Source organism: Drosophila serrata, unplaced genomic scaffold (genome assembly GCF_035046125.1).
Source record: "Drosophila serrata isolate PLE 108 unplaced genomic scaffold, ASM3504612v1 contig_167, whole genome shotgun sequence".
NCBI classification, from domain to species: domain Eukaryota; kingdom Metazoa; phylum Arthropoda; class Insecta; order Diptera; family Drosophilidae; genus Drosophila; species Drosophila serrata.
This window is the reverse complement of record NW_028257065.1, coordinates 74,982-97,978: the sequence shown is the minus strand read 5'-3', so window position 1 is coordinate 97,978 and position 22,997 is coordinate 74,982. Positions and strand designations below refer to the sequence as shown.

Sequence of the window (22,997 nt, the reverse complement as noted above, 5' to 3'; positions counted from 1 at the left end):
CTTAAATATAAATAAATAAAAAGTCCTACGAAGTCGTAGTAATCTCATTTGAAATGGTTACTGTAGTCCCTTAGGAGCAATTATAATCTTCCATATTCAATACATTAATGTCTACATATAAATATAACCTCCCATACTTCTTCAATACTTTAATATTTATCCCTTGCTTAATTTTCACGTTCAGTTACTTATTTCCTTTTAAGAAAATTCGCTTTAAAATGCATATATATTCCTTTAAATCCCCATATATGCAAAGGATAATAGATTCCGTCTTGATCCTGAGCATATTACTCATTTCATAGACCTTATCTGGGGATATTATCGGGAATTTGATGAATGCACTACGCATATCGGCTGTGTTATTTCAATTTTGCCTAAAAAAACATGCACAAGAGAGAGATTGAGTGCCATTGATAACAAATTTCATACGTAAAGATTACTTAAAAGGAGCTCAGTGAGTAAAAATGTTATTGTAGGATTATGTTTCCTGTTTCTTTGAAAAAATCGCCTGGACACAACACAACACAACGCACGCATGACAATGGGAGGGATCAATAGGAGAACGGAATCGAAGTGGAAATGAAAATGAAAATGGAAAACTGTATGGTGAGGCCATATATGGGACCACAGATATTGTGTGGGTCTTGGGTTTCCATGGTCAACCGCTATGTTGGCTTGCCACGGTAGTCGGATCGAAGTCTATGGGATCTATTGGGATCTGAAAAAGGATCTTTAAGGCTCGGGATCTGTGTGCGAGGGAGCGACTTCTGCTTTTCTCTTTCTTCCCTTTTTTTTTGCCTCGGGGCGTTCGGTAGGCGACATGTAGGTAAACAAGGACATACAAGGATATGGTATATATATGTGAGCGGCGAAGATAGGCATCTCCTTGAAGGCTTTCCGGCACCGGTGATTAGCTCCTTTGTTGGCCTCGTCGTCTTCCTCATCGCCTTCGATCCTACCTCTTCTGCCTCCGACGCTTTGTTGATGTCTCTATGGCGATGCCGAAGTGCACAATGTCCGGACGAGATACTTGCCTTCTCTAGTAGCCATTGAACTGGAATAGGAACGTGAATCCCTTCATTCTTTCTTCTGAATTGTCCCCTATGATATACCTTTTGGGATGGATATATGTATAACAATTGTAACTATTTAATGCTTTTGTAGGACACAGGAAGTCGATGGTTCCTAGGGGAAAATAATCTTACAGATACTTTAATTTATCACTCTGCTTATATTTATTTACTCTTCTTGCTTTTATTTTTGTAAGCTTAACTCGGAAGTCGGAAGTAGTTTTTTAGACTTTGTCTAACTTTTTTATACCCTTGCAGGGTATTATAATTTCAGTCAGAAGTTTGCAACGCAGTGAAGGAGGCACCTCCGACTATATAAAGTATATATATTCTTGATCAGGATCAACAGCCGAGTCGATCTAACCATGTCCGTCTGTCCGTCTGTCCGTCTGTCCGTTTCTACGCAAACTAGTCTCTCAGTTTGGGAGCTATCTGAATGAAACTTTGCAGTTAGTCTTCTATATACTCTCACTCGTATATATGTCGGAACGGGCCGGATCGGACGACTATATCATATAGCTGTCATAGGAATGATCGGAAAAGTTTTACAAAAAAAATTATAAAATTTTTAGTTTTCAACAGAATTTGATCAAATTTGAGATATAGCCATTTCATATTATTCTACAATTTTGTCTAAAATTTTATGAAAATCGGACGACTATATCATATAGCTCCCATAGGAACGATCGAGAAATTAATTCAATTAAAAAGTATAACATTTTCAGTTTTCAACAGATTTTCATCAAATTTAAGATATAGCCGTTTCATATTATTCTAAAATTTTGTGTAAAATTTTATGAAAATTGGACGACTATATCATATAGCTCCCATAGGAACGATCGAGAAATTAATACAATTAAATTTATAACTTTTTTAGTTTTCAGCTGATTTTCATCAAATTTGAGGTATAGCCATTTTATATAAGTCTAAAATTTTGTGGCAAATTTCATAAAAATGGGACGACTATATCATATAGGTGCCATACAAACGATCGTTTGATGTAGAGGAAAAATGCAAATCTGTGAATGTAAAACTGCAAATATAATATGTATAGGTGAATGAAATGAAAGCAGGTATTACTTCATTGTTTTTTAACACAAATATATATAATTTATATTGTATGGATTCCTATTCATAGAAGTTCTATCTGCAAGGGTATATAAACTTCGGCGTGCCAAAGTTAGCTTCCTTTCTTGTTTTTAAATGAAAAAGGATTTTTCTTAGACTTTTATATAAACCTAATCCGACATTTTGAAACTGAAAAATTACAAGTACCAACAAATTTTTAAAAAGGAAATATTAGTATACACTCACCTCTGGGTTTATGAGATTTATATACAATTTTTAAAAATATTAATATTTTTATAAGAACATTTTCAAGATGCCACCAAGAAGATCTGAAATATCTTCATTCTATGGACTTTAAAATCGATAGTTTTAAATATTAGCTTTTTATCATAAATTAACCAAAAATGCATACATTTTAATTTGGAAAGAAAAAAACTTTAATAAAAATGCAGGTTGAAAGAAATTGGAATTATAATTAAAATATTTAGCGGTATTTGTAAATATCAAAATGATCAGGTTATTGATAATAATTAATGATAGGAAATATATATATATATCATTTTTTTTTATTTATATTTTATATTAAATTATTATATCATATTTTTTCTGAAAAGAAGAAGAAATTTATTATTATTATTTAGCTAAGAATACTGATTTAATTGGTTTGTTTTAAATATTTTTTTTTATATAACTATTTTATAGATTTTCAATTCCACCAGAAAACAATCTTTAAAATAAAATTAATTTGATTATAAACACTTTTCTAAGAAAATTAAAACCTTATTTATATATAATCTCCTTAATTAATATCTAGCTATCTTATTTTAATCCTATATCCTATAAGAAAAAGTTATCTGATCCTTGTGGATTTGCATAGCACACGATCAGCTCATGCTCATGTATTCCCTTCTTTAATCACATATGAATGAAGACTTATCGTTGATGTTCAATTACTCAGTAAAAAGAGCTCCTTACACCTCCTAAACTGAGATCATTTATCACATGTGGAAATGGGATATCCCGAGATAGAACTATTCCTCGATAAACCAATCTCTCTAGACTGATTACACCAATCACCTATGGCATCTACTAGATCCTAAGTTCACACATGATCCTGGATAGTGGAATCTGGTTAACCAATTCCTGGTTACAACTTCTATCTCTCAGTCTCAATTAGCAGTCTGGCCGGGATCTACTCAAGATAGCCACTTCTACTTGACAGGAGATACTAATCAGAGTGGCTATCTTCAGGCAGACATCCCAGAGTGCACCCAAAGAGCAACTCAATCACTCACATTCGTTAGGCACTACTTATTCATTGTTCAGCAAGTACTCACATGCAAGGGATTTACATTTATCTGCGATGTGCAATCTAAAAGTACTTCGGGGATTATTCCAAGCAGTGATCATCCCAACACCGGCCAAGATGTAGATAAGGCATCCAAAACTAGCACTCTGTTTTGGTACTTGGTTTACAAAATATTTTCCTCTATTGTCACAGCACTTGAAGATCCATGGCCAGCGATAAGATCAACAATGGTAGGCAGTCGGGGCCTCAAATTTCATGCATAGCTATTTTTTCAATAAATAATTCTTATGTCTGGCGACGCTGCGTGTCTCGGAACAGTGCCGCCAAAAATTAAGAAAATATATATATAGGATTGTATATATACAACTAAGTAGGAATGTCAAATATTGTTCCAATCGACTTGGCCACTTGCTATCGTGTCTAAAGAATAATTCCGTTTCTGTTTCTGTTTGTCTTCTTCTACACCCAAGTGAGTTTGCTTAGTCCTTTGTCAATATTTGCCGTACAAGTGCAAAGAAAACCTCTATTTGCCCAGCGGAGAGTCCCTTGTGTTAATCGGCGATGCCAGCTATATTGACAGAGAGCTCATTAGATCCCTTCTTCAACGCTTGATGGTACCCTGAGTTGAAGTCTGGGTCTGATTGCTGTGGGTATTTTTCAAAGTCACTACGTGTGTAATGGAGGGATAGGGAGGTGCATTTTCACGGTACACCAAGAATATGAAGTGTTTTCATGGCTCGATCAGCATTCCATGGCAGCAGCGATAATGACAGCCTATTTACCTTATTTTATCTAGGTTTTTTTAGAGACTGAAATTGAAAATATGTACATGTAAAGAGATTTCGTAGTCTGCATATTTAAAACCGGTAAGATCTGAAGCCTTAAGCTTACTAGTTCAAAGCTGGTTGTATTTAGTTCGAGGAGACATTGATAAGAAAATCCAAGAAACTCAACTCCATTCTTTTATTCTTATCAAATAACTCTTATTACAATTTCTTTACTAAAATCTTATTAAAACTTTTGGAAAATCTCCAAATCAGATCGCTTGACGCGTTTGCGACGTTTCATTAAATCCTCAAAATCAATATTATCGCATCGTCCAGTCAAAACATCATCCATTACCTTGCTTCCAACCATATTGACGACTAAACGATCCATAATCATTTTCATTGGAAGTCCAATACCCTCTTCTTGGCGTAGATCTCGCATATTAAATTTGAAACGGTTTTCGTAAAAGTTCAAGTTAAAGTTTTTTATTTTGTCAATCACAATGCCCTTGTTGTAGTCGCTGCTCTGTGGTTGTATTGGCCAATCCACATCTGGGGGTACTTCAGGAGATCTTATTCCTTCCATTTTGCTTAGAAATCTATGAAATATATTTATAATTATATATTAATATATTTATTTGTATAGGGATCTTACTAATATCCACTAATATCGAAGCGTTGTCTAGCAGACTTAACAAAACTGAATGATATATAAAATTACAGTTGAGCTTGAAGTAAAGATCATTGCTATATCGATAAGAAAATAATAAAATGGAGACTATATAAGGTTCTATTTCACAATCCCTGTATAATGTACAGTCATTCCAAGGTTAAATGGACCTCCCTGATATAAAAAGTTAGGTGTATCTAAGTAACTTTCGATCCGGTCCTTTTGTCTGCCATTAGCACTCCCTTGAGAAATCGTATTTCTGTTTACAGTCCAAGATTGTGACTAAAGATCGGCTTCCGGTCGCCCTGATATATCTAACAATTGCATGTAAATTGTATTAGCAACGCATCCTCTATTTTTATTAGCCTTGGACCGGTAATTTCAATTCTAAAAGGTTTGTAAAGGACTTAGAAATTGCTCAGGGCCATGCAGGACGACATCCTGGTTTGCTGTTGCATTCATTGAATTGCATTCTCTCGAATTGAATTGGCATGTAAAATGCACTCGCCGTGTTTTTGCGTGCAATTGTGACCAATTTTAGTGTCGACGATTTGTGTATTTCTTTTGGTGCGGTTCCAACTTCGAATGGTTTGAATGGGCCGGGAGATGTCCTGCGGAGCTACGCACGAGTGCCTCTCAATGGACAGGACAATGGACTGGACCTCTCACCGGCATTCACACTCGACGGTCGAGTGAGAAAGCATTGTCCTTTGAGAGGCGAACACTCATTCAGCACTCGTTGCACCCGCAGACAATGCTCCGTTTTCAATGCACATGCGCAACGAATGCTCCTCCGCTGGTCCATTGAACGAAAATCCATTGCCAATTATACATACATTTATTGTCTACTAACACGAATATTGTCCCGATCCTCTCGGGGTCTCAGGATCTGGTCGACATGTCCTGGACATGTTCCTGCTTGCTGTTGGCCATAAGTCCGATCGATCTTTTAGCCAGATTGCTGCAATAAGGCAGATACACTGAGGAAAAGATGCGTGGAGATGCTATCTTCTTTAAAAATATATAAATATAATATAGAAATATATGGTTTAAATATACAAAATATTTTAACTTATACACCAACTAGGAAATAACTTTTAGAATATAAATTTTACATATTTAATAATAAGTACATAAAATATTATTTACTCAATAAATTTTCAATCAGTATTTAAGAAACAAATTTAATAACAACACTTGTCCTACAAATTCTTCAAGTATTTAATTCTTAATTTCAATAACTGACTTTAAAAAATACAATTATTTCCCCCAGTGTAATTACAAACAATACCTCAGCATGCTTTCCCAACTTTCGTCTTCGTCATTTCCCCCTAAAAAGATTGTCCACCATTTTTTGAAGCAGTATCCACGACATTTTCCAGGCTATTAATTGTTTAGTTTGCTTTTTGTTGTTCATTTGTCTGCTTTCCACCTTCAATTACTCATAGGTGCTGCCAGCCATTAATGAAGGACAAAGAGCAGTCCTTTGAAAGCAATTTCGGTCGCTAAGTAGCAAACAATAGTTTGGCAATTATCAAACATATATAACACACTCTTTCTCGAGAGAGCTGCTCTTTTCTTTTTTTTAGTCAGACAGTCAGTCAGCTGCGGATTCCTGGTAAAAGGCAAATTATTGTTAATAATCGTATAATGGAGGACCATAAATTTCAAGTCAATTTCTAAAGGACATTGTACTCATATCCATATCCACCCAGAAAATCCTTCATTGTAGTGTCAAGACTGTACTTTACAGTCAGATCTTTGGGATCTCGGTGCAGATGGGCTTCGCGTTATTTGAAATCAAGTGAATGGCAATTTGGTGGCAATTGAAGTACTTTGTTTTTTAAGAATACCCAGAATAGATCCTAATAACAACAAAATGGGAATGTAATGCTCTGGATAATGGAAACTTTACTGGGATGTATTTCATTATCAATGATTTCAGTTAAGGTGATCATTATATTTTCTTTTAATTTCAATTAATACTTTTTTAGATGAACTCCGCTTATTCTTGTACCCTCGCAGGATATTAAGAAGCTTATATCGGTGTGAAGGAGTCGTTTCCGACCCTATAAATCATATATAATTTTGATCAGCATCAATAGCCGAGTCAAAGTAGCTATGTCCAGACAAAAAAATTTTTTTCGAAATTTTTTTTCCAAATTTTATGAGGAATTATTTTTTTTTAAATTGACCAAAATTTTAATTTCTTAAAATCTTAAATTGAGTATGCAGATTTTTTAATATAATAAAAACTTATATAGGAACGCTTTCTGATTTAAAATTAATGCTTTTTTGCATTGGTTATAATTATTTAAAAAATGTGTATTTGTTGAAAAATTTTGTCATATAAAAATATAGCTATGTATTGATTCTAAGAATGCAAATATTTTAAACTTAGTTATGATCCATTTCGGTTCTGTCCCTTACTGCTGGGCTATTTAAACTTTGGTTTACCAAAGTAAGTTCCTTTTCCGTTATCTTTATCTAAATAAAATAATACCATATTATTAAAGTAGCGATGAATATTGATTAAAAGTTCCTAAAGTTATATCTTTCCCTGGTAAAATGTGTATGCGTATAGTATGTCATATATTTTCATTTCGCCTTTAAAATCTGAACTGATAAATCATAAAGACACAGTTCTTGTCATTTGCATTATTTTATAACGGGCTAATTTTTAAAACCTAAAATAAAGATACAATAAAAACTAAAATAAATCCCAGCTTCGTATTGAAATTTAATTTAATTTATTTATTTAATTGAACGCGGTATGCTTAATTATAAACTAAGCTACAGGATAGCTGATGTGTCTTTCGGTTGAAATTAATGTCATTTTATCATATTCCTGATCCTGATCCTAGATCCTGAAGTTTATTTTTAACAATAAGGATCCCGATAGAATCAATTATTCTATGGCATCTTTTAAATAATTATATTTCTGAAAAGCAGTTTAACCTTTTCATAAAGCTAGCCTTATAGTATTACCACACTTCTCTTAACTCAAATTAAGTTGACTGCAAGTTAGCAACTCAACAAAATCACCTCTTGGCCCAACAAGCTTCTTGTTAACCCAATTACAGGATCTGTTGAAGAGTCCTGGCCAAACCTTCGCAAATGCCATTCGATACAATTATGTGTCTAATGAACTGGGCGACTGAGGGTGTTTTAGTAAATTCCGTGTTGAGCGACATAAAGGATCGCTTGTGCGTAGATCAAAAGCGAAACCGAGACGAAGACCACCAAGCCAAATGAATTTTCCGCTTTGATCCTGCCGTGGCCGCTCGCCATTGTAACAGCTAATCGCACCAGGTGACGGATGCGTCGGCTTGTCAGGATCAGAACTCAGTGTTTGGTGTTCAAGGATCGAAGATCGGTGGATGTGGAGGTGGAGGATGGTATGGTATAGTGACAAGGGAATAGTTCGGAGGTGTCTCTTTTCATGCGCCTGGGCATTGTGCGAAAAGTAGCAGTTTCCTCTTCTCCGACTCTCTCGCTTGGCCTTTGCTTTTGGCCCGCCCTTTGTGATCTATGTGGGTAGTCCTACGTGTTTGCCGAAGGTCCTTTCTCTCGACGGGCTACGAAAATTGTTACATAGACACTTTCAATTTGCTTTTAAATTGCCGACAAATTGGGTTTAGCGAGGGCCACCAAAGAAGATTACCTTTTAGATTTTAATAGGTTATTCCAACTAGAGCTCTGACTATATTTAGTTGGTATATATCTTTGCTCCAAAAAAAATATTCATCCCTTGCGCACACATATGGTTCCCAAAAAGAAAGGACGATTTGCAACGCTTCTCGGATTCTTCGAGCCGAAAATTGAAAGAGGATGAAACGAGGACAGGATCAGGGAACGTGTATCCCATTTGAAACGGTTGATTGGGTTTCTAATAGGATTCATGTCCTTCCAGCATCTTTCTTGTTACGAATTGATTCGATGCACTCGGTTGCGATTCAATAATGAGCTCATCTGACCGATCGAATACGTACGTACGAACGTTTGTTTTCATTCGCCAATGTTCCAGGTAATCCAGCCAGGAAATTTCAATTTCTTCGCTGGCATTCTATCCGCTACCATGTTTATTTAGGATTTTTAATTGGCCCGCATTGGATGATGCCAATTTCCGTGTTAAGCTGCCATTTTTGATACTAAATAAAACAAATATTTGGAATATAAGAGTTGGAAAGTTAAGCAAAGAAAGTATTTGTAAATGTTTAAAAATGGTTATGAATAAATAAAGCAGTTTATAGATATTTATTTTTTTGTGAAGAATCAATTATTGTTAATATGTTTTCTTGATGTTAATGCAATATTTTTGTATTTGAACATTTTTGAAATATAAAATACCTATAAGAATATAGTTTATTCAATTCGAATTATTTTTGGGTATTATTTATTAGATTTATAAATATTTTTATACTGATAAAATCTTATATAAAACATATATTTAGTTTAAAAATAATTGAATAGGAAAAACGACATCTTTTATATATTTATATTAAGAATTTTAATTGGACTTATTTATGTTTAACAAATTTACACAAGGGACTTAGTGAAAACATGAAAGATTAAAATAATTCTGCATTTATTTAATTTCTATATCTATCTATCTATAATTAATTTCTAATTCAAATTCCTTAAGGTTCCCTTTTGAATTTATTTATTATTCCTTTTATTGCATTTCTATCTATATTTAATTCCTAATTACAATTCCTAAAGCCTCCCCATTGAAACATAAAGATTTAAGTAGAACCCCCACCAAGAATACCTTCCTCAGTGATCTATTCCCTATGTTCATACATATGTAAATCCCTTTACAATTTGACTTGATATTTATGATCTTTTATTATAACAATATTATTAACAATAATTTACCTTTTACCCTCAAATCTGCATTTGACTTGGGGTGTCTGCACTGAAAAGAGCATAATCCCTCCCGTCTGCATATTTGGGAATAATTACTAAAAGTATTGTTTGCTACTTAGCCACAGTGAAAACCTTTTCACGGGACTGCTCATTGTGCCACATCGAAGACACAATAGCACCGAAAAATAATTAAAATTCAAAACCCCAGAAAATGACAAAATGAAAATTTCATATTTCAGGCCATTAGAATATTTGGTTTCAGAAAAATATAATCTGTTTTCCTAAAGGACTTTGCCTAAATTGATCATTTAAAGGGAATATATTTTAGAAAAATATTATTATTTGGTTGATGGAATTTGTAGCATTTTTTCGGACATTTTTATTTATTTATTTATATTATTTTCTGTTTTTTATGTTACTTGTAAAGTAAATTAGTCACCTCCAAGATAATAAATAAAATCAATTCGATATCATAAGGAAGAATATTATAAAATATCTATAATAAATTATAATATATCTATCATATAGATTTATTCGAATAATTTACGAAGTTTATTAAAATAAGTTTAAATTGATTCATAACTTAACTTAACTTAAGTTTCTTAAACCTACTTTTTCTTTTGTTCATCCCAATTTTCTCTGAAACTCTATTATTAATACGTTAAGGAATCCTTAAGCATTTGAGGACAAATTTAGATTGGGCGTAATAATTTCAATTTGCACAGAGTACGTGCTTGGGTTCCAAGAAGTCTTATTTTGTTTTATTTTGTAAAGAAACTTTTGCTTCGGTTACATTTTGGCAAAGGATTGGAACGAATCGATTTCCTTTTGGCGACAAAGTCGCCAAAAAATAATACAATTATTCATCGGGCACGTAACTGACTTTTCACTCGCAGGAGTCTTTGAAGAAAAGAGCTCCCTGAAATAATAGAGAAAGAAAAATAAAAATTGTGAACAGGAATGTTCAGGCGTTGCAAATTGGAATGCATCCTGCAGGACATTGCCGATCGGGGGTGTATTTGTGGACATGCAACTACATTCGTCCCTCAGACAACCCATGCTGAGCCCTTTGCTGAGGGACAAAAAAGGATCCTGCACACTTCTTCTGTTTTTAAACGATCCGTACTTGTTGTTCGAGTCACGTCACGGATTTTAGCATTCGAACCCATTTGACATTTGACAATTATTCATTTTTCGTTTTTATTTCTTAGAAATAAAAGTCGGCCGCATCGCTCCAAATCGATTGGTTCCAACTCGATGCAATTGAATTGGTAGTTGCCTTCTTCTTTTTTGGTCCTCTGGCTTTTTGGGCATCCTGTTACCAGGATTCAACAGGATTCGTTTCAGCTGTTCGCCACGATCTATTTGGTGTTTTACGCTCATTTCGGGACGAACAAAGTTTCCAATGCGGAATGTAGAGGGTTTTGGTTATGCGTAAATCGAAGTAAATCGAACTACTCCTACAAAATGATACGGTGGAAATCGCAATTTTCACGTTAATCCTAATTATCCGTCGAACTTAATTACTTAATTAGAAGACCATTCGAGTGTGTGGCGGCGGGACTGAAGGTGTATATCATGGATTGCTAGAACGAATCCGATTTTGATATCAGTTCTTCTGGGTGGGTATCTTAATGGAAAACAGGATAATATACGCCGATGCGGTGGGTTGCAGTTCCTTTGAGTCATTGTGCTCAATTATTTATCAAGGGTTTCGACCTTTTCACGGGCATGATAAAAGTTAGATAAGATATGGCGAAGACTTCGGTTAAGAAGTGCATATCTTAGGGGGTTTATTTTAACAATTAGGGTCAAGATAGAAGGCAGATTAATATATGGGAAAGGCAGGTTGTCCTGAAAGAGGAATTACTAAATACCGTAGAAATTTAAAGAATATGATTCGATATTCTTTTATCTGAGAAAAACCTTGCAAGTTGTTAATTTCTTATGGTAATAGTTTATTTTGAATAATTCCTTAGCTCCTATGTCTTTCTGAAAATGTCTTTCAAAATAATAAAGTTAAATTGTTCATTTTTTTAATGAAAAATAAGGGATTTTATAGGAATCTTTTAGTATAAGTTCCAATTATTTCCATAGTAAATTAACTTTATTATACCTGTGTGTGTTTACTGCTAGATACAAGGATTGGTATAGAACATATTTTATACAACTTTAGGCTTTACGAAGCTAGCTTCCTTTGTTTTTGATATGTTTATATTATTACAAAATACAAAGTCAAGTGATACTAAAAACTGTTGGTAAATGCATGTGCTCTATCCACAAAAAACCCAAAGAGTCGTAATCGTAATTTGTGAAATGGGATAGTAATCCCTTATTGATGTGAACCTCCTCATGTCGTGACTCGTTATTTATATTTCGGATCTTGTTGGTTATATCAAAGTAATCAGTTTCATCCAACCGAATAAGTGCCCGCAGTAATTGCAATTAATTTGGAGAGCATCCTATATAAGTTGCTACATTTTAGTTGAAGGGAAAATCCGTTGCAGGTAAAAGTGTCCCTACCTGCGATGACGCATTTTCATCCCTCATCTCTCTCTCTTTGGGATTGTACAGAAGAGCAGGTAGCAGGGGAAAAGGACCCTCCGCTCAGGGTATAAAAGAGCGAGCTGCCAGGGGAATAGCATCATTCGAAACACAGTTTTCCATCTGAGCAGATCATCATCAGCAAATCGTCCTGCAAAATGTTCGCCGAAACAGCTCTAATTTCCAACACCCAAGGAGTGCCAGAGAAGCGTTCGCTTACCGGCGCCTCCAACAACATGAGGAAGCTGCTGAAGTCCTTCAAGAGGATCTTCAAGAACTCGAAGGTCGTTAGGGAGATGCCAATCCCAACTCCAATCCTCCACACTTGCCACACCGAGGAGGAGCACCAGAACTGGCTCAACGAGCAACTGGAGGCCAAGATCATCAGCCTACAGCATTGAGTTCTTCAGGGAGGATGGCTCTTCAGAGGCTCCGCCTCACCCCCATCGAGTATCTGTGATGTGACCCGATTTGCAAAGGTCAATAAATGGGCACGTCGGCTTTAACCTTTCAACTCCAACTGTGATGACGAGAACACGAGACTGAGACTCCACCTTGTGTGCCTCGGAAGCGCCCAACCAGCGTCGCTTCCGCCAAACTGTACATAACCAATTAGCTCCTAGGACTGTCTTCAATAATGCTTTAATTTAGCTGTAATCATCTTAGAATTAATCACTGTCTTCCATTAGTAATAAGCGAATCATTGTCTTCCATGTTTGTTTGTTTAGGGTTCAAAATTAGCTTACGAATAAAAATTCCCTTGAGGAAACCAAAACAAATCTTTATGGTGTTATTTCTTGAAAATTTTAAGAATGTTTTTAAACAAACAAAAATTGAAGTATTTCAACACTTCAATTGAGTAAGAATTTTAAAGTGAAATACAAAGTAAAAACACAAGTTCAATTTTCGATTTCAATCGAATAAATTGAACAAAAAAATGTACAAATTTAAATGGTTGTTCTAGAAAAGTTTTTAAAAAGAAAATAGACCAATCTAAAAATTCAACAGTGCCTATGAATTTTATTTAAAAACAAAATTAAATAAGGAAATTCTTGGTATTCAAATCCAAGAAATTTAGCAACGAATAATTAAATATATATTTCTGTAACAGGAACACAAATAACCATGCATAATATATCATATACTAACTTGTAAATATTGCATTTTCTCCTGCTCTAAGAATATCTCAACACTGGAAATCAGGTTATGTTTTAAATTATAATTATACTTAGGATGTCAGGCTTATATATAAAATAATTAAATTATGAATAAGTTATCACGCACATATTTTTTTTAAATTTACTTAGTTGTAAAACCAACTATTTAATGGGTAATTTGCATAATTATTATTTAAATATATTGTAAGACATTATTATTTATAAGATTATTCAGTTATTCAGTTAAAAAGTTAGGGTGTCTTAAATTTATAAATTTATTCCGTTTATAGTGTCTCAAAAAATAGGGATTATTATAATCTATTTTATCTGTAAATATTGTTTTATATTTTAGTCTCATTATGCACAATAATAATTAACCCTCACCCAAGAGCGCTAAACCCCCTATTTTCAAAAAGTCGGTTTTGCTCAGTGGCGCCGGTTTTCATCAGTTATCGTGTGCGTTGCATGAACCACGAACTATGACCTCTGGCCTTGCCACTGCCACAAAAATTAATCGATATTCGATAGCCCAGCGATTAGCGCGCACTTTTCGTTTTGTTTCAAACTGTTTATTTATTTCAACGCTTATAATAAAAGTTGCTATAACAATACACATTCGATATATGTATATAAGTATATATGTTGGAAGTGCACTTGGGTTTCGTTATCCTTGTACGTGTACGTGTACGTGTCCTGTGATTCGGGGGTGAGATGTATATGTGTGTGTCCTGTCACTCACTGTGTGATTTGCTGCATTTCATAGTTTATAGTTTTTCGGGAAGAGTTCTTCTGACCACGTTCTGGAAGATGAAGATACTTGGATGCTGTACGAGTTACGGGTTTTTTTTAGTTTTGGGTCCACCAGTGGCATTGAGAGTTGGTTCGAGTCGGCTCAAACTGAGATATATATAATATATATATATATATATATTTATATATAGAGAATGCGGATGGCAAGACCGGAGGAACGGAAGATTCAATTTCGGAGTGGAAGCCTTTCGTCTATGGAATTAGTTTTTGGATTTCGATTTCCTTGTAGATTTTGCTGGTGCTCTTTGCTGGTGCAAGTTTTTTCTTTTCTTTCCTTTTGGGTTTTTCTTTTTCTCAAAAACGTTTCGAAAATGTTGAAATTTGTTTGGTTCTCTCGTATTAGGGTGCAATTATCTAATATCAATATTTCGTTGGACTAAAACCAAAATAAATGGAACGCTGGCCAATTGTTGTTGTTATTGTTCGTCTGAGTCCGGATATCTCCGGATTCACTGGTAATCCACCGAATCGCTATCGAGAACCGTAGAGGAGACCCTCGAGGCTCGACGGTGCCAGTAATCCGTGTAGCTCGCCTCGTACTGGGCGGCGGTGCGGTGCCACGGTGGCCATTTCAGCTATTCCTCGACAATGTCCCAAACCATCAGGGACGCGTCTGTGCCGCCCACAGTGATGAGCGTATGGTCGCCGCATAAAAAGCGAACGCAGGCCAACATTCCAGAGTAGACCTTCATCTCATGGAATTCAGCTCTCGGTGATATGGCAGGGTATCTATGAATCATTATAACATTATTATTCCTTACAAAACTTGATCAAAAAGTCAAGAGTTACCTAAACAAACGCAGATATCCTTCGGCATCGCCAGAGGCCAACATGTCGTGAGCCGCCGAGCGGCTGCAGGTGGCCACGATGGTATTGGCGCTGCTATAATATCGATTACTCCATTGTCCTGCCACCAGGAAGCCCACTGTGCAATTATTGGTCAACCACTTGACGTCCTTCATGGCAATGGGACTGCGTTCCGGTGACAATGACTTGGCATCCCAAAAGAGCAAATCAAAGTCCACAGTCACGGTCTGCACAAAGTTACCATCCATGCTCCAGTCCAGGTGGGTCAGCGGTTGACTTCCCCTGATCTTGTTCACTTTCTTATAAGAGAAGCCATCGCGCGAGACGCGGAACAAATAAATGCTGCCGTTCTGCGAACCCATGGCGATCATGTCACCAACTATAAATGAATAATTTTATATTAAATTCTATGATATGATAAATCATTAAGTAAAAAAAAAACCTCACCCTGATTGTAGGCCACACAGTTGAGTGGCGAACCACAGACCCGGAGTGTCAGCATTACGGCTCCATTCTCGCAATTGATGACCAGCAGGTGGCCCTCGGTGCTGCCAGCAGCCAGAGTGCCAAAGGGATGAAAAGCCAGGGCCACACACTCGTAACCCGTCTGAATAGTCCAGATGAGTTTGTTCTTTCGCCAAAGCGCCACATGTTTGTCATGTCCGGCGGTGGCATAGAGTTCATCATCCGGATGGGCGGCCAGACCCCACAACTGTCGCCCATGGCCAAAGACCACCTGGGTGAAGCGGCGTTGCAGTGAACCCTCCAGGATATTATTTCGCGTTGTGCCCACATAGATGTTGCCATCATTTCGACCCGGTCGTTGAGGGTAGATGGTGCGAACGCCGCCAGCGGCTTCAGGGAGCTGCAAAGTCAAAAAGGAGTTAGTGGAAAAGGAAACTTTCCTTAGATAATCCATACCTTGGTATCGGCAATCTTCTTGTAGTTCTGCAGGGAATCCCAGGCGGCAATCTTGCGATCCTTTTCGCCACCAGAGAGTAGTGTGCCCTCGCCCAGCATGATCAAACAACCAATACCCTTGTTGTGCGCCTCGAACTCTGTGCGCACAAAGTAGGCTCCATCAGAGTCTACGGAGTAAATGGTTATAAAACCATCCGAATCCGCTGTGATCACATCTCCATCCGGTTCGAATTGTACGCTGGTGACATGAGAACGCGATGGCTGCTTAACAATATCCGTCCGCTCAAAGAAACCATCCTTGCGCCGATGCCAAAAGGCCAGGTGCCCCCGTCCATGGGTAATAATGAGGTTGTCGTCCAGCGGATGGAATGCCGCACCCGAGAGGCCCTCCTGCAGGGTCTGTAATTGAGCAGGAGCGGGATTATACTCTCAAGTGGAGCAGGGATTAGTTGGACTTACGGCCACTTTGCCCAGCAGGTGACCCCACTGCCATTGCCACACGGATAGGATACTCTCGCGTCCACTGTCCACGGCCAGTATGTAGCTGCCTCCGTTCTGCAAAAAGGAATCACAGGGGTTACGTTACGTTATTCCCTGAAAGGGATTAAGGTCTGGGACATTACTTACCAGTTGTGAGAAGGCCACAGCGGTTACCCCACTGTCCAGCTCACCCATACCAAAGACATATAGCGTCTGCAGGGACTCGGTACTCCAGATGCGAACATGGGCCTGCGACTTGCGATCCCGGCCAGCTTTCTGGCCCGAAGCCACCAGCTCTCGAGAGGGATGCACATCCATGCTGCGAAGATAATTAATTAATTACATCAAAATGGTAATAGTTTTGTATAAATTACTTACCACATGATATCCTCGGTGTGTCCCGTATAGTGCCTCTGAGCCTCCTCATCCCGATCAAAGAGCACCGCCACGGCGGCTACATAGTAGAGTAGCTCTCCGGAGGGCAGCACCCACAGATTGCGTCGCGCATCGATGCCACGATAGCCATGGCTAAGGGCATCAATAACCAAGTTAAAAAGGAATTTAAAGATATATCCTTAGACCCCTACTTACACCCATTGCAGTTGCAGCTTTTTATCCGGCGGGGAATTGTCCGCCGGTGCATGATGTACGGGCGGATAGAAGGTACGCCTTAATCCCCTTATGGTGACCTTGGTGGGCTCCTCCTTCATTATGTCCAGCATGGTGTACTCCCCATTCGGCCGCAGGATTTCGCTTTCTGGAGCATACAAGATCCTGGGTCGACTCTTGCTACGGGGACGTGCTCCTCGAAGCGGCACCTTTGGTAGCTCATCCGTGGGCAGTATGGGTGCGGCGGCCACCACCGAGGGGCGGGAACGAGAACGTCGAATGGGTGAACCAGCAATCAGGGCTGTGCCCGTGGCCAGGTAAAAGGTGTCCACATCGGCGAACTCATTACGGAGTTGCGAGAAGCTACGAACCTGCAGGTTTAGTAAAGGGATTTGTCATTAAAAGGGAAATATAATAAGGAATCCTTAATCTAGATACTGAGAATATATATTTTTATATATTAAGTATTTATATATTAATTTAGTCTCTGTAAACTACAATTAATTTGTTAACAGTAGCACTATGTCTTGCCTTTGTTATTAAGCTTAAAAAAAAACCTCTTTCTAAAACTTTTTAATAACAAAAACTCTCCACGATCTTAAATTCCTATTTAAACTGTGTTTGTTTACAAAACTCAATCTATATATTACACAGACTTTATCAAAGTCTAAAGAACTATACAATAGATGACCAATTTGGGTTTTTTCGCTACGCTTAAGGGGGGTTTCCAAGAGTTGGTTGGTGGTAACAATTTGTCAAATCATTTTGCGGGTTGCTTCAGGTCTTATTGGCCCCTATAGGACTTCATTAAGTTATTAGGCCGTGTCAAGGTCGTGGAACTTCAATTCACATACACATTTATAGTGCTACTTACCTCCTGGCCAGTGCCTGTGTACATTTTCTTAGCTCCGTTAATTTTCAGCACTTGACCCAAATCCTCGAGCACTTCCTCAAACGGTTGCGAGGTGCGTAAGTTCAGCAAAACGCGACACTATGGAGGTGGGAAAGAGTAGAATAAGCCAAACCATGGCATGAGTATATAGATTTGTATATGCGTAAAATCACGTGTTAAATCTGGTCGGGTAATTAGTCTGGCCATATATAGTACTTGTAGGGGGCCTTTCAACACATTTTGCTTGACCTGCGGTCAAAAATTTAGTCATGGCACGCAACTTCCGCTGGCCAAAACCCCCTCCTTTTCCTCTAGAAACACAAAAAAGAAACACCCCGTTTCCTCGAGTAATGCTTATAATTATATGTTGTCGTCGACTCGCGTCCTCGCCGCATCCTCGACCACATCCACATCCAAGTCCGCGTCCACGTCCACTTTCCTTTGACGCGTTGCCTCCCACAAATCGAGCCTGTGACCCAGTTTGCGTTTTCTTTTTTAACGCTTAATACATTTTATTTGTTGCAGCCAGTGTGAGCACTCGGCAAAAAAAATTGGTTAGATTGCTTTCTATTTGAGTCAAAGATACTCCGAAAATATATTAGATTTTTTGCTGTGAGTAAAAGATACTCTGAGAGTGGGGTAATAATATTATCTATTTATATTATATTTATTTTATACATTTTTTTTGCCGAAATAGTATGAAATTTATACAAAAGGGAAAGAGAGAGGGAAGTTTTTCGAAAACAAATTATATTTTTTGCAGTTTTAAAAATATATTTTAATTGAATTTTAGATAAAGCTTTTTTTTGTATTATTATTTTATAATTTTGGTTTTAATATTATTAAAATCGAACGTCTATATTATATAGCTGCCATTGAAACGATCGTTTAATGTAGAGTAAAGTGCTTAACTCTCACTATAATTCTCACTCTCCGAGTCCGACTCTCACTCCTACTCTCACTATCACTATCCCACTCCGACTCTCACTCCTACTCTCCCACTCGCACTCCCACTCGCACTCCCACTCGCACTCCCACTGCCTCCTCTCCCACTCTTTCTCTTTATCTCTAGAGCTCTCACTTTCGCTCTCGCTCTCACTTTCTCTGTTCTCTGCTCGCAGACTATAAATACAGGAGCTGCCGGCGCACCGGCTTCAGTCTGTGCTTGGCCTCCCCCCTGTTTGCATCTCTAGTGATAGTGATTAGTGATAGTGATTGGCCTTTGAAACCATAAATGCCACCAATATTGGTACTAATGCGTCTTTGTCATATTTATAATCAATTTCACATGATCCCTTTACCTCTTTTAACTTCTGCTTCTTAAAGTTAACTTCCTTTCTTGATTTAATTAATTAATTCCCAATATTTTACTTGATAATAATCCATCATATTTCACATTTAATTTCTGACGGTGCAGCATCATATTGTTTGGTTTTTGCCTCATTGTTGATATTGTTATTGTTGTTGCACTCGAGCTTTTGCGCTCATAATTGGGTGCACCCCACGCACAACCCAAAGTCAACCTTCCCTCTGCTCTACATCCCACCCACCCACAATGAAGGCCACGCTTTGTTGCATTCACTGGGTGGCGCTTGACTTTGGCTTTTCTGCTTTCGCTGCTTATTTTTCAAGTGGAATACTTGAGTTTTAATGACCTTCAGGGCCTTGATAACAGTTATTCACGCGTGTTAAAGAAGAATTTGTCTCTCCACTTCTGCCAGGATCTCACTCTGTCTCTCTCCATCATCATTTCCCTATTCCGGGGACTCGCATAAAATTAAAGCAGCTGCCATCCAAGTTTTATTTGGCCAAAAAAGGGACCTAGACCTGGACCTGGACCAGGACCAAGACCAAGACCAAGACTCAGACCAAGCGACAGCGATAAACTTTTGCCGTTGTCTGGCCAAGCTCGGTTTAATTTATGTATTTAGTTTGGCTTCGGAAAAGGCGTCCGTTTAATGGTTTTATGTCCGCGTTGAGTGGTTTTCCCCGCACATCGCAGCCATCCGACTGATTGTTGGCAAACACAAGAAAAAAGGAGTCTAAATGCCAGGTTCTAACTTTTTCACCTAAAACCACAAACCACGAATTTATCCAGCTCATTTGGAAGTTTTCGAGGGGGGGGGGGAGGAAAAAGTTTGAAATTTGACTTATTTGTTAGGCCTGACCGGTTATTACAACTTTATTTTCGTTGAATTTTGTTGAATCAATTATAATTATCATTGAAATAGGCCGAAAACTATTAGTTTCATGGGAAGTTTTGCGCTGACATCTTATGACTTTTGTTACCATTTTAGTTAGGCAGCAGAAAATTAAATATTGAAAAAATAATTATAACAATTTTTAGGAATTGTAAATTGCGTAAAGATATAGACAAGATTATTCAAAATATTTCTTATAATTGATTAAAGTCAATCCAATGAAAACACGGGGTTTCAATTTACCTCAACTAACGAACACAGGACTAAAAATATAGGAAATATAGGTGTTATTATCAATCGATAATTTCTTTAAAGTTTGGACTGTAAGCCTAAAGCGGAAATCAAAGAAAATTTTGTTTAAAACAAGTTTTAAAAGCAATATAATTTATTATTTGAAACTAGAGAAAGGTTGTCTACTTTTCTTATTAAAAAAATCAAACTTGTGTTTCTTGGTGTTATTTTAAACTAAATCCTTTCTAATCCTTTTGAACAGCAGAAGCAAAGGTCAATTTTTCAAAAGTCCTGTTATTTTAAGCTAGCATTTTTCGTGGCCCTCACCTTTTTTTATGGTTAGCAATTTGATTTACAGTGACGACCATTTGGACTACCGAAACGCATGTCTTTTATGGGTCGTTAGGTGGACTGGTTCAGGTGTTGACCGATCCGAACCGGACCCAAAAACGGACCCCAATGGATTGTGTGCCTCTATTTATCACAATTTATTTATGGTTTATCAAAGCGTAGCACCTGCGACACAATTGTCCAGCTAAAAATGTTTTCAAATTCAAATGGTGATGGAAGAGTTTTGCCTTTCATCAAATAAATGGAGAACATTCAAGGCATGAGCATTTCGATAAGCTTAGTTTTTGTGTTTGAATGAATTTTTGTACGGAAATAAACTTATTTTTAGAACAATATATTCAAGTAAAAATAGGAAATGAAAATTGGAAGAGAAGAAATAAAAAATAATGTAAATAATGTTAAGAACAAGTTGTAGTTTCTACTAAAAGACTCTTTAATAAATTCCTAAAGAGGAAGTATTTACATAAGTGAGCAAAGCTCTTAAAAATTTGATAAGATACAACTTTTACCCATAAATTATGATTGAAAGCCTCTTTAAAGTTACTTTAAAGTAAAAATATCATCAAATGTCCATTAGGCAAATTGTTACCCCATTTGCCACTCAATATCCAGACACACACTCATAGAGCAGATGGGGTAAACTTTTCCTAAACTTTTCCTTCGGCAATCGACTGTCACTTAATTTACTGGAAAATTAATTGACAGGACCAGAGGCTGAAAAGATGCTTTTAATAATTTAGTGCAATGCATTTTGGACCTCCTACTGATGCTGCAAGGGCTGTCGATGTCTATGCCATAAATTATGCACGAATATGTCCTGTCGTTCTGCTCCTTTTTCCCCACACACCCACACACACACACACACACAAAGAGACTCACACACAGGATGCTGTGCACATGGGAGCCATTCTGAAGACGCCTTGATGAGGCATATGGGCATCATCGGACATGGGACTATAAACAAATATAATTATGTGAGCAAATAATTACATTATCGGCTACGCTGCCAGCTGCAATCACGTGGCCCCAAACAAATGGCGTTTGTTAAGCCAATTACGTGCACTTTTCGTATGCGGGAGCAGGTGGAAACGGTTTTGGAAATGTGAAGGAAATTGGAGGGAGACGGACAGGACAGGCTGGCTGGCAAACAGCTGCCGGAAGGAAATGGCCAGGACCTCCATTTTACTCCCCCCTCCCCATATGTCGTTCCATCGGTGTCGAGTGTGTGTCCGTGTGATTTAAATTGTCAGCATTTCTTCTCGTCTGGAGGGAAAACTCTGTGCCGGGGCTTTTCAGGCATTCAATCGTTCGCCTCGCCAGTTCGCTCGGCCGGTTGCATGGTTGATTTAATCTTGGTGACGTCAAAACCATGCAAATTTCCCAAATATTTTCGTTTTGCGGCAACTCTTCCTGCACCACACACACATACACACACTCTAGAGTCACTATGGAATTCCAATAAAACACAAACATGCATAAAACAAAAGACGTTAAACTGCAGGACCGTTTGCTGTCGTCAAAAGGGAACACAAGTAATTTAAATGAAAAAAACACACGGGAAACGAAAGCGATTCAAGTGCGGTACTCAGGGATTTAACTAGGACATTACAAAGGCCTACAAAAAAAGGATTTCAGTTATGTATTTTTTGTATTTTTTTTTGACATAGACTTTCGTTTTTATAAAAGCAAGTTATTTTATTTAGGCCAAACTTTTAGCAAATTGTTCAAATATTTGTTATAGTTAGCTGTCTCTTCTTTTTTTCGGAGCTTGTGCAACTTTTTACAATCAGTAGAGATTTAAATGGGAATATATTATACATATTTTTAATTAAAATGGTTTATAAATTCTAGAAAATTAAGCAAGTATAAATTTAATAAATTGATTTAATTTAGTATACACTTTAGGATAAAGAACAAAGAAGTTACTACGTAAATCGTATAAGATATTCCCCAAGGAGTCTTGAATTTCTTTCGAAAAATTCCCTTGCTAGCCTGATAATTGAAATCCTTTCGGATCATCCTCATATTAAGTTTGTAGAGCGTATTCCTGGACTATGGTAACTGAAACCATTTCGAGTCTTATTCCATTTTTTTGTTGCTACCATATATGCTTACATATTCTCTGCCTTTTTCTGTTTGCCTTCAACGAAAGTACACACATGAAAGGACGATGGAAATAAGGGAAGAGAAGGGGGCCAGGTGAGGCTGCTGCTGCTGCCTTTTGTTGCCGTTTTCTCTCTC

The 22,997-nt window shown here is 37.3% G+C and overlaps 2 protein-coding genes and 1 long non-coding RNA gene across 6 annotated transcripts in view; 1 reads left to right on the top strand and 2 right to left on the bottom strand.

Annotated features, from left to right (window-relative positions):
- Positions 1-4,396: 4,396 nt before the first annotated feature.
- On the bottom strand, positions 4,397-4,933 carry LOC110176233 (uncharacterized). Its single transcript, XR_015270446.1, has 2 exons — positions 4,870-4,933; positions 4,397-4,813 (listed from the first exon to the last, which is right to left on the bottom strand). It is a non-coding gene; the product is annotated as an uncharacterized LOC110176233 (long non-coding RNA).
- Positions 4,934-12,455: 7,522 nt separating this feature from the next.
- Positions 12,456-12,698, top strand: LOC110176295 (uncharacterized). Its single transcript, XM_020942616.2, has one exon. It carries the CDS (start codon positions 12,456-12,458, stop codon positions 12,696-12,698), a length of 243 nt encoding a protein of 80 aa, XP_020798275.2.
- Positions 12,699-14,007: 1,309 nt separating this feature from the next.
- Positions 14,008-22,997, bottom strand: part of DCX-EMAP (Doublecortin-domain-containing echinoderm-microtubule-associated protein) — a 48,264-nt gene continuing 39,274 nt past the window's right edge. For all 4 annotated transcript variants that reach the window (XM_086827393.1, XM_086827395.1, XM_086827394.1 and 1 more), the window contains 9 exons: positions 17,956-18,072; positions 17,064-17,452; positions 16,851-17,000; positions 16,620-16,791; positions 16,452-16,547; positions 15,993-16,391; positions 15,519-15,936; positions 15,054-15,450; positions 14,008-14,993 (listed from right to left, as the gene is read on the bottom strand). In XM_086827393.1, coding sequence (XP_086683519.1) covers positions 14,840-14,993; positions 15,054-15,450; positions 15,519-15,936; positions 15,993-16,391; positions 16,452-16,547; positions 16,620-16,791; positions 16,851-17,000; positions 17,064-17,452; positions 17,956-18,072 — 2,292 coding nt within the window. In that variant the 3' untranslated portion in view covers positions 14,008-14,839. The remainder of the gene's footprint in view (positions 14,994-15,053; positions 15,451-15,518; positions 15,937-15,992; positions 16,392-16,451; positions 16,548-16,619; positions 16,792-16,850; positions 17,001-17,063; positions 17,453-17,955; positions 18,073-22,997) is intronic.